The sequence below is a fragment of the Pantherophis guttatus genome, chromosome 2, assembly GCF_059756535.1.
Source record: "Pantherophis guttatus breed Tessera chromosome 2, ASM5975653v1, whole genome shotgun sequence".
Lineage (NCBI taxonomy): Eukaryota > Metazoa > Chordata > Lepidosauria > Squamata > Colubridae > Pantherophis > Pantherophis guttatus.
In genome coordinates this window covers 260,004,626-260,016,299 of record NC_142064.1, presented here as the reverse complement: position 1 = coordinate 260,016,299, position 11,674 = coordinate 260,004,626, and the positions used below count along the sequence as shown (strand labels likewise).

The 11,674-nt window shown below is 42.2% G+C and overlaps 1 protein-coding gene across 2 annotated transcripts; it reads right to left on the bottom strand.

The window, feature by feature from the left end:
- Positions 1-386: 386 nt before the first annotated feature.
- Positions 387-10,587, bottom strand: LOC117667848 (uncharacterized). Of its 2 annotated transcripts, none has more exons than XM_060693338.2 (5): positions 10,470-10,587; positions 9,271-9,394; positions 7,432-7,558; positions 5,755-5,865; positions 387-1,994 (listed from the first exon to the last, which is right to left on the bottom strand). In XM_060693338.2, exons 2-5 carry the CDS (start codon positions 9,319-9,321, stop codon positions 859-861), a joined length of 1,425 nt encoding a protein of 474 aa, XP_060549321.2. In that variant the 5' UTR covers positions 9,322-9,394; positions 10,470-10,587; the 3' UTR covers positions 387-858. The 2 variants fall into 2 exon arrangements, with proteins under 2 accessions (XP_060549321.2, XP_060549322.2); XM_060693339.2 differs by having other exon boundaries at positions 10,393-10,502.
- Between the last annotated feature and the right edge of the window lie 1,087 nt (positions 10,588-11,674).

Genomic DNA, 11,674 nt, shown 5'->3' with positions numbered 1-11,674 from the left:
TCGGATACCCTGTTTCCCCCAAAATAAGACAGCCCAATCAGGCTTTTGAGCGCATGGCAATAAAGCCAAGTGCTTATTTCAGGGTTCAAAAAAATATAACAGGGTCTTATTTTTGGGGAGACATGGTATCTATCTATCTATCTATCTATCTATCTATCTATCTATCTATCTATCTATCTATCTATCTATCTAGCTAGCTAGCTAGCTAGCTAGCTAGCTACCTACCTACCTACCTACCTACCTACCTACCTACCTACCTACCTACCTACCTACCACTGCCACTGCACTGCCATATATATATATATGTTTTATTTTAATGTTTTAAACTACCCAGAGTCATTTTGCAGCAAGATAGGCAGCAAACAAATTACATTTACTTAAATAAATAGGTTCTTCATAGTGTTTTATTTATGTCTTTTAGTTTTGTATCGAGACAGTCGCTAAGTCACTAAGCAAGGACTATCTGTAATTTGAGATCTGGGAGCCACAAATTCAGTCAACCTATTTGCCATCGAGTGACTGTAATATTTTGTCAAATCCAAGGGCTTTTCAATGGAAATTAAATATTACGATGCAAAAAAGCCAGCACTGATTTTATTTCCACACCTGGCATTATAGCAAAGGTTTTAGTCAAGAGCATACAGCCTCTGCAAAAATTAAGGCATCCATTTGGCCCCTTAAAACCTATCCCCAAAACGCAGAATGGGTGGGTCATACATGTTAAAACACCAGTACAGAACTACAATTTTGTATCTCTGGTTATGAGTAATCGATACCAAACCCCTGTTCAGGAAACATAAATGTCCTTCAGACGGCTCAGAGTAGTTCATGTTTGACCGTTTTAGGACGCGGTGACATTTATGTGGTTTTTCCCAGAGGCGGCTGGTACTTTGAGGCTTTCTCCTTCATGTGAAATTTCTGGTGTTTCACTATGTGCGACCGGTGAGTGAAGCACTTCCCGCACTCCAGGCATTTGTAAGGTTTCTCTCCCGTGTGGACTCTCTTGTGAGCCAAGACGTTGGATCGGTCTGAAAAGCGTTTCCCACACTCGGAGCACATGTAAGGTTTCTCCCCCGTGTGAACTCTTTTGTGCCTGGCGAGGGAGGAGCTGTCCGCAAAGCATTTCCCACACTCCGAGCACACGTATGGCTTCTCTCCCGTGTGGATGCGCTGATGTTTGACCAGGCCAGACCTCTGGGCAAAGAATTTCCCACACTCCAAGCAGGTGTAGGGTTTCTCGGCTGTGTGGATGCGGCAGTGCTTCACGAGAGACGAAGGCCGAGGAAAACATTTGCCACACTCCAGGCACTCATAGGGTTGTTCTCCCGTGTGGACGATCCAGTGACTCACGAGGGTCGAATGCTGGTCGAAACACTCCCCGCACTCGGAGCATTTGAACGGGTTCATCCCTCTGTGAATCCTCTGGTGAGCCACCACGTGGGACCTGTCCGCGAAACACTTCCCACACTGGAGGCACTTGTAGGGTTTCTTGCCCGTGTGGGCTCTCTGGTGCCTCACGAAGGCCGGGTGGTCGGCAAAATGTTCCCCGCACTGCAAACATTTGTGTTGTTTCTCTTGGAGGTGAACCTTCTGGTGGCTCAAAAGGCCCAACACGTGAGGAAAACACTTCCCGCATTCCAGACACACGTGGTGGTGCCCATCGGCAACCCTGCCCTGACAGTGCGTGACAAGAGCAGAGGACCATGGGAAACTCCCCCTGCAGTCTAGGCACTCATAGGCCTCTTCTTCTGGGTTCATCCTCCAGTGGTCTATGAAGGTAGAAGATCGCTGAGCCTGTTCCTCACACTCCATGCATGCATAAGGTCTCTCTGCGGTGTGCCTTCTCTGTGGTGTTACAGGGCCCGACCAGCAAGTAAAAGAGTTCCCACAGGTCTCACACAGGAAGGACTCCTTTCCCACAAGGTGTTTCTGGTGCGCCTCATTGTAGTATTTGTCGTGCAGTGGAGGACACAAGCTGTTTTCCACAGAATCATCTGGTGGAATAAAAAACAAATAGTTTGTCTTATGACCACGGTTGAGCCCAAAATTTCTGTTGCTAAGCGAGACAGCTGTTACGTGAGTTCTTCCCCATTTATGACCGTTCTAGTCACAGTTGTTAAGTGAATCACTGCAGATGTTAGGTTATAATGAGCCGAGGTGGCACAGTGGTTAGAGTACAGTACTGCAGGCTACTTCTGCTGGCTGCTTGCAGTTTGGCAGTTCAAATCTCACCAGGCTCAAGGTCGACGTAGCCTTCCATCCTTCTGAGGTGGGTAAAATGAGGACCCAAATTGTTGGGGGCCATATGCTGACTCTATAAACTGCTTAAAGAGGGTTGTAAAAGCACTATGAAGTGGTATATAAGTCTAAGTGCTATTGCTATTGCTAGTAACATGGTTGTTAAGTGAATCTGGCTTTCCCCATTGACTTCACTTGTCAGAAGGTTGCACAAGGTGATTGCATGACCCTAACAGCTGCAAGAACTGTCTATGCTCAAAATTGGAAATTAGAGAAAATACTCAGAAGATAAAGTAATAAGAAAGATCTTAGATTGCACTGAAATGAATCAATTAACTTTATTGATTAAAAATAGGGAAGAATCAGAATACTTTAAAATATGGAATTATTTTTATTCTTGGTTGCAAAAGAGATATAAATGATTAATTCTATAAATATGTATAAAAAACCTGATAGTAAGAATATGATTATAGTAATGAATTTATACAGTGGTTTTGAAGACGACTAAGAGAGAAGAAACTGTTGGAACAAGAAGAATAAAATGAACTGAAGAATTCAACACTGAAATGTCACAGGGGAGGGCTGATTGATGTTTTAAATGTTTGTCTGTTTTAAAAAAAATAATAAAAAACTTTATATATATATAAAAAAAGGTGATTACATGATCCCAAGACATTGCAACTGTTATAAATACATGCCAGTTGCCAAGCAACTGAATTTTGATTATGTGACCATAGGGATGCTACAACAGTCGTAAGTGTGAAAAATGGTCGTAAGTCACTTTTTCTAGTGCTGCTGTAACCTTGTCACTAAATGAGTAGTTGTAAGTCAAGAACTACCGGTACAATGGTCATTGCTAGGCTTAGAATAGCTTGAAAAAGCCATCAGTAATGTAAGAAAACATTACAGTCTAACTCGGTGTTCTTGAAACCTGGCAAATTTAAGGCCTATGGTTTTCAACTCCCAGAATTCCCCAGCCAGTTTGAGAATTCTGGGAGTTCTCACATCTTGTTCTCACAAGTCCACACATCTTAAAGTGGCCAAGATTGAAAAACACTGCCATAAACTGACACTGCTCTTGGTAGAAACTCTTTGCAAATATACACAGCAAAAACATAATGTCTCACTGTAAATAAAGCCTTATTTGATCCTTTTCAAAGGCAAAATTATTTATTTATTTTATTTATTTTATGCAATTTATATGCTGCCCTATCTCCGAGGACTCAGGGCAGCTCACAACAGTAAAATGCATAATTCCTATTAAAAACGATATAGAATTAAAACCCAGTTTAAAAACAGTTTAAAATTCATTAACCACCACCCCCATCAGTCCAGGCTACGGAACAACCAGGTCTTCAACTCGCGGCGGAACGAGCGAAGGTCAGGGGCCATCCGGAGCTCCAAAGGAAGTTGGTTCCAAAGGGTGGGTGCGCCCACAGAGAAAGCTCTCCTCCTGGGGGTCGCCAGCCGACACTGCCTGGCTAACGGCACCCTGAGGAGGCCCTGTCTATGGAAACGCACCGGGCGATTGGGGATTGTCGCTGGCTGCAGGGGGCCCGACAGGTATCCCGGGCTTAGGCCATAACTTCATCTTTGAACGGCGGCAGCTGAATCAGAGGCCAAATAGCTTTAGCAAAGCTTGTGTTCGTTTTGCTGATGTTGCATGATTAAAATGTACAACCTGCAAATTAGTACAGCTGGTATAATTTCATATATATTTTTATATATTGCCTTTAAGTCCTATCCTGTGTAAGGTGCCCAAGGTTGCATTTCTGAGATGGCAGATCATATTAATACACTTAAATCAATAACTAATAATTATGCCCCATGCTTCCACTTAAAAAACACTTTTTAAAGTGTTTTTTTCTCCTTTGCTGCAAAATAACTATTTATATCCTTAAAATGAAAGGTCAAGAAATCTCCAAATCCACCAAAAAAAAAAAAAAAAACCACAACCCTCAGTTCACAAGAAACAAAGCGTATTCCAGACATTTCTAAGAGCAGAATTTATTGGGGAGAATATATTTATTAGATTTTTATCCCACTTTAATTACAGGTAGTTGACTTACGACCATAACTGAGCCCAAAATTTATGTTGCTAAGTGAAACACTTGTTAAGTGAATTTTGCCCCATTTTACAATCTTTCTTGTCACAGCTGTTAAGTGAATCACAGCAATTGTTAGTTACACAATTGTTAAATGAACCTGGCTTCCCTATTGTGCCTCTCTGTGGCAGCCCCTCAAATATTGGAAGACTGCTATCGTGTCTCCCCTGCTCTTTCTCTTCACTAGACTAGCCATGCCCAGATCCTGCAACTGTTCTTCATATGTTTTAGTCTCCAGTCCCCTGATCATCTTGGTTGCTCTTCTCTGCACTTTTTCTAGAGTCTCAACATCTTTTTTATAGTTTGATGACCAAAACTGGGTGCAGTATTCTAGGTGTGGTCTTACTAAGGCTTTATAGAGTGGCATTAGTACCTCACTTGATCTTGATTGAATCCCTCTGTTAATGCAATTTAGGATTGCATTAGCTTTTTTGGCTGCCACTGCACACTGCTGCCTCATATTTAATTGGTTGTCCACTAAGACTCCTGGATCCCTCTCACAGTCACTGCTATTAAGCCTGGTTTTACCCAGTCTATATGTGTACTTTTGGTTTTTCTTGCTTAAGTGTAAGACTTTACTTTTCTCTACATTGAATTTCATTTTGTTAGATGGGGCCCAGTGTTCAAGTCCATCAAGATCCATCTGGATCTTGAGCCTATCATCTAGGGCCGTGATGGTGAACCTATGGCACGCGTGCCACAGGTGGCACGCATAGGCATATCAGTGGGCACGCGAGCTCAGCTCCGCCAGCCTATTTTTGGGTCTTCTGGGCCCATCAGAAGTAGAGAAACGGGCTGTTTTCAGCCTCCGGAGAACCTCCAGGGGGATGGGGAAGGCCATTTTCGCCCTTCCCAGATTCCTAGAGAGGCCCTGGAGCCAAGTGAGAAAGAAAAATGGGCCTACTGGGCCATCTCGTGCCAGCAGCGCCAGGAGTGGGGGGGTCGTGCGTGCGGGGTCAGGGCGCATAGAATTATGGGTGTGGGCACACACGCATGTGCCCCCCCTTTCCCGGCATGTGATGGCAAAAAGGTTAGCCATCACTGATCTAGGGTGTTAGCTATTCCTGCCAGCTTAGTATCATTCCCCCAGAGGTTAGCATGCCCCCACTCTAGCACTCTTCCAAAAGGCACTGAAGATATGGTTCTCTCCAGCAGGCCTGGGGAACCCAGACAGGGATGAAGCCCATTAAATGGTTCGTATAAATATGTGCTGTCGCCGGGACGGGGGTAGGCTATTACTTTATTATTTTCTTTTATTATTCTTATTTTTAATACGATGCTTCTATATTGTCTAAGCCACCTTGAGTCACCATGGGTGAGTAGGCAGCAATATCAATTTTCTAAAATAAAATAAATAAATAAAATAAATAACTACTAAACAGGCTCAATTGTCTGATTACTAAACCTTTACCTGCATCGGCGTTAGATATCTTTGTATCATCCAATTTGGGTGTTTCGGGCAGCCACGGCTCTTCCCCACATTCTATCTGAGAGATAAGGGCAGGCTTGAGGGTTAGAAAACCTGAAGGCAAAGTAGATATGGAAGAATGTGATCAGCAGGTCAGTTTTGAAGCTCAGGAGCAGGTGTGCCTGCTGAGCATAGTCCAAAAAAATTAAGATGGTGACTGCTAAAAAGCAGGTGGAGCTTCCCTCACACCATTGTGGCTGCCATCTTGACTTTTTTCTACCATATCCTGAAGCCACTCCATGCAAAGCAAAACATGGCAATATGATAAAATAAGAGATAACTTTATTGTCATTTTTTTTACTGCAAGTACACTGGCCCACATTAAAAATGAAATTCTATTGCCTCCTCTCAAGAGAAAGTGTATATTTACCCAAACACCTACGTAACACACATATACACACTCAATATACATACATAAATATATACCTGCACCATCTCTATCTCTATCTCTATCATCCATCCATCCATCTACCTATCTATCTTAATCACTGTCATTTTGAATATGTAATGGAAAGAGGAAACTTGAAAGTTCACGAGGTTGATGCTATATGGACCAAAACTGAGATTGAATCTACATGTTCTGTTTCGGATACCAATCCCAGAAGGTAACAAGGAAAACATACAAAATGTACAACCTCAACCTAAATCGTAGCACAAATAGCAAAAATCTTTGCTGCAATTATAATACTAGGCCCGGTTTCCTAGGAATTTGCTGAAATGCACTTGAATTAGAAATGCAACAGATGTTGTAACCAAATATTATTTGAATTGAGGGAGGAGACCGAAAAAATAATAAGGATGTTTCGCCTTTGCTGGATCTTTTCCTCCTTCCCTGGGTCCTGGGTCCAGACTCATCTCTCTCAAACTGTATCTCAAATCTCTCTTTTTTTCAAGAGGCATCTGGACTTTCTGGTTTTTCTTCAGCTTAGAGCTGAAGAAGCTTCTTGGATGAGAAGCGAAACGTCTTCAAAGAAAAACCAGAAAATCCAATCGCCTCTTGAAAAAACATCATTGGGACAACCATCACTTAGATGAGTGAGAATCTCCATAGACTTTCTGTAAAAGTTTAATTTAAGAAATGTCTAGTTTAATGAAAAGAAGGACTAGGGGGAGACATGATAGCAGTTTTCCAATATCTCAGGGGCTGCCACAAACAAGAGGGAGCGAAAACACCTGAGAGTAGGACAAGAAGCAATGGGTGGAAACTAATCAAGGAGCAACTTAGAACTGAGAAATTTCCTGACAGAACAATTAATCAGTGGAACAACTTGCCTTCAGAAGATCTGAATGTTCCAACACTGGAAGTTTTTAAGATGTTGGATAACCATTTGTCTGAAATGGTGTAAGGTATCCTGCCTAAGCAGGGGGTTGGACTAGAAGACCTCCAAGATCCCTTCCAACTCTGTTATTATATTACATATTATATTAAATGTATAATCAAGGGTGATCACTGTAAATACAATGGTTCAAACTTTTTCTGCAACATCCTAAAAGCTTAATGAAGGATTCCCTTGCGATTGCTCTCATTTCCCATGGGACAGAAAGCATTCTACAATCCCACTATTTCTGTCTCTCACTGGCCATAGAGGATACATATCGGCTTTTCATCTAGCCCCTTACCCAGCGAGGCCACAATCCCATAATTTTCCACCATGACATCTTCATACAAAGTTCTCTGTTTTCGATCCAGCAGAGCCCCCTGGTCCTCTGTGAAATACACAGCCACATCTTCAAATGTCACTGAATTCTGTAAGAAAAATAACATTCACAGATACCTATGCGTGCATATGTAGCTAGCCAGCTTATTAATTAATTTTTTAAAATGTATTTATTTATTACATTTATATGGCTGGATAGCTAACCAGTGGAATTCTGGTGCAACCTATGAAGCCATGCATCAAATTAAAATAGTCTGATGATAATCGGTAGAAAGCAAAATGATTCACCAGTCAAGATCTTATACATACAGGTGTATCCTTAGGTTATAAGCAGTTTACTGTTTCAAAAATCCAAATTGCGGGCTACGTGTTCCATTCCATACCTTCAGCCTGGCACAACATTTGATGGGGGCAGAGATTGAGTTTTCTCACTGCAAACTCTGGCCTGCTGTAGGCCAAATGGACTACAAAAAGCAAATCTACAGATAAACAAATTGGCACTTAGTCATTAAGGGCTAGCTGCGGTTACTAAATTATGCAATTCTGGAAGTGAGATAGTGCAAAAGAACTACCTGATCCATTATCCCTTTGCACAACTAGATTTTTCAGGGAACTTTTCAAGTGTGATTTGAGCATTTCCCCTTTATGTTCCTCAACATGATTTTCAATACATTTAAAACAGAAACAGGAAAAACAGGATAGAAATCTCATTTATGGAGCTTCTGAAAAACAGTAATCCTGTATGAAATGCTGTACTAAGTGGAAGTCAGAAATCCTTCCAAGCTCTTTTAAGTCACTCAGCGGTATTACAATAGATCCAAATCAGTGGTGGGTTTCAAAATTTTTTACTATCGGTTCTGTGGGTGTGGTTTGGTGGGCATGGCAGAGGAAGGATACTGTAAAATCTCCATTCCCACCCCACTCCAGGGAAAGGATACTGTAAAATCTCCATTCCCTCCCCAATCCAGGGGAAGGATACTGCAAAATCCCCATTTCCTCCTGATCAGCTGGGATTTGGGAGGCAGAGAAGAGATGGGGGCGGGGCGAGTCAGAATTTTTATTACCAGTTCTCTGAACTATTCAAAATTTCCACTACCAGTTCTCCAGAACTGGTCAGAACCTGCTGAAACCCACCTCTGATCCAAATCTATTTTTATCCAATCCAGACTTAATGTACTTTGTAGATTCTGTAGTTTCTCAGCCTTACCAACTTTAAAATGTGTGAATTTCAACTCTCAGAATTCCCCAGCAAGCATCGCTGGCTGAAAAATCCTGGGAGTTTGTTTATGTATGTATGTATGTATGTATGTATGTATGTATGTATGTATGTATGTATTTATTTATTTATTTATTTATTTATTTATTTATTTATTTATTTATTTATTTATTATATTTCTATACCGCCTTTCTCCCGTAGGACTCAAGGCGGTGTACAGTCAAGAAAAATATAGACACACAAACATCATAAAATTGCTAATTAAAATTATTACTTAGTTTGGTCAATTAAATAAAACCCAGAATTAAAGTTGAAATCTCCACATCTTAAATTTGCCAAGGTTGCTCTAAGTAGACTTCCACGCTGCATTCAAAAACGGTCCATTTCCTGACATGAGATCTCCCAGCTAAAACAGCATTGCTCCCCGACAAGTTTTCCCCAACTGTGTGGACTTCAACTCCCAGAATTCTCAGCAACATCCCTGCTAGCAAAAGAATTTTGGGAGCCAGCCCATCAGTCTGCAGATTGCTCACTTTCTGAACAGCACTTTTGTCCATTTTGTGAAAAGGAAGCCAACTTTCTCACCTTAATGTGACTCTCAGGAATTGTGGTCAGTGGAGTGAAGTCATATTCCATTATCCCAGCCAAGTTTATTACTGGAGAAAATTATCATAGCATTTGGAGCTCAGTCCTCTGTATGGTTATTTATCTGTGTGGGGACATAAAGATTTGTTTGTTAGTGACTCAGTTGTTTCGACCGTGCAACATATACAGGCTTCAAGCTAAGCAATGAAAGACCTGGAGTAGTTTATGTCTACTTTTTGTCATATCATTGCTTATTTTCTACACAAGTCCAACAAAGGCATTTTACTGCCTGAACGAAAACACACCTTCACCCCAGCCTGGACATTCAATAGCCAAAGGCCACCAAGTTATTATATGTGAGAAGTGTTTTCCCTCCATTCCCAGTCATTTAAAATATAACAACATAAACACATTATCTAACTAATTAATCTCTGGTGACTTCAAGACAACACATTATTGTTTGAAAAATAGTGTTTTTCAGAGCAACCCCAGCTTGTGACACCATAACCGTTGCTGGGTACCTTCCTAAAACTGGAACAACATACGGCGTGAAAAACAAGAAGCAACCCAGAAATGAAATAAACCGTTGCATTTTTAATTATTATTTTTGCAGGACTCGGTGAGGGCGAACGGCCCATTTGTGGAAGGAGGCTGAAATTTAGGCAAAAATTCTTACGGTCTCCTCTCTTCTTCCATAATCCTGAAACTCTCCCTTGCCTACTCCCTTAACTCCTCTCCCTCCCATGTGCCACCTGCCAAATGCATCGGACTACAAACCCCATCACCACCACTACTAAGCAGCCAAGCGAAGGGGCTGATGCAACCCAACACATCTGGAAAGCATAGATTGGGGGGAAAGCCCTGCGATGCCCTTAAACACACGCCAAAAAAAAAAAAAAAAAGGAGATCGCCTCGCTTTTGCTTGCTTCCACGTCTCCCTCCCATCCCTTTTCCCAGATCGCAAGAACTTTGCGAACTCTCCCGTGCAAAAGAACTATGCGATCCATAGCAAAAGAAGGAATCCAGGATGCATCTTTTCTCTTCTCCTCCCCCGCCCCGCAGCTCCGTGATGCAAAGTTTTTGCACCCTTCCAAAAGCACGGAGAACGTCAGAGGATCCCACCTGCAATAGATCGAGGGATCGCGCACGGGATCCCCGCCTTTGGCTGCCTTCCACCGCCCGCTCATGTGCTTCCTTACCTGCCCGGTCGCCTCCGCTGCCTCCATTCTTTTGACAATTCCACCCCGTCTTGTCGGCCTCAGCCAATCCAGCCTTTCGAATCTGGAATCAGGAAGCCCAATGGCCGCTGGGATTTGTGGTCCGATTTGCTTCCCTCACCAATGGAACCCAGAGGCGCTTCTGGGACTCGTAGTCTTCCTTTCCTTTCACGACTCAAAAAAGTGTTTCTCGATGTCAGGCGCGGCAAGATGGGTGGACTTCAACTCCCAGAATTCTCCCAGCTAGGATTCTTCTCATCCAAGAAGCTGAAGAATCTTCTTGGATGAGAAGCGAAACGTCTTCAAAGAAAATAAATAAATAAATCTAGTTGCCTCTTGAAAAAGCACCTTTGAGTCTCCCATTTATTTATTATTTATTAATTAATTTATTAATTTAGCATAATTAAAATCCCACAATTTAAAACCCATATTAAAACCAACTAAAAACACCCCGCAGATCAGATGAGTTGTTTAAAAAGCCACATCTTTAGGTCCTTGCGGAAGGAGCGGAGGTCAGGAGCCATTTGGAGCTCGGTGGGTAAGGCATTCCAGAGGGTCGGCGCGCTCACTGAGAACACCCTCATCCTGGGCGCCATCAGCTGACATTGCTTGGTTGACAGCACCCCAAGGAGAGCTGCCTATGTGAGCGCACTTGTCGGTGAGAGGCAGGCAGTAGGTGCTCCTTCAAGTACCCTGGGCCCATGCCAATTACCCTGTTTCCCCCAAAATAAGACATCCCCTGATAATGGGCTTTTGAGCGCATGGCAATAAGGCCAAGTGCTTATTTCAGGGTTCAAAAAAATATAAGATAGGATCTTATTATCGGGGGAAAACGGTAGTATGATCTGCAGCCAAAAACTTCCAGCAGATCTGCAGCCATTCCGTTTTGGGAGACCCAACAAAGCAAGACCTCCTCCACCATTTTTATTTATTTATTTTGCAGTTGTTCAGATATGCTGTTCCTGAATCTGGAGGCTCAGTTTAAGCATCATGGCTCGACAGTTATATTTTTCATACAATGGAATGTCTATGGAAATTCTCAATCATCCAGGTCATGGTTGTCTCAAAGGTGCTTTTTCAAAAGGCATCTGGATTTTCTTGTTTTTTCCTTGAAGACATTTCGCTTCTTATCCAAGAACTAAAGCAGTTTCTTGGCTGAGAAGCAAAATGTCTTCAAGGAAAAAAAC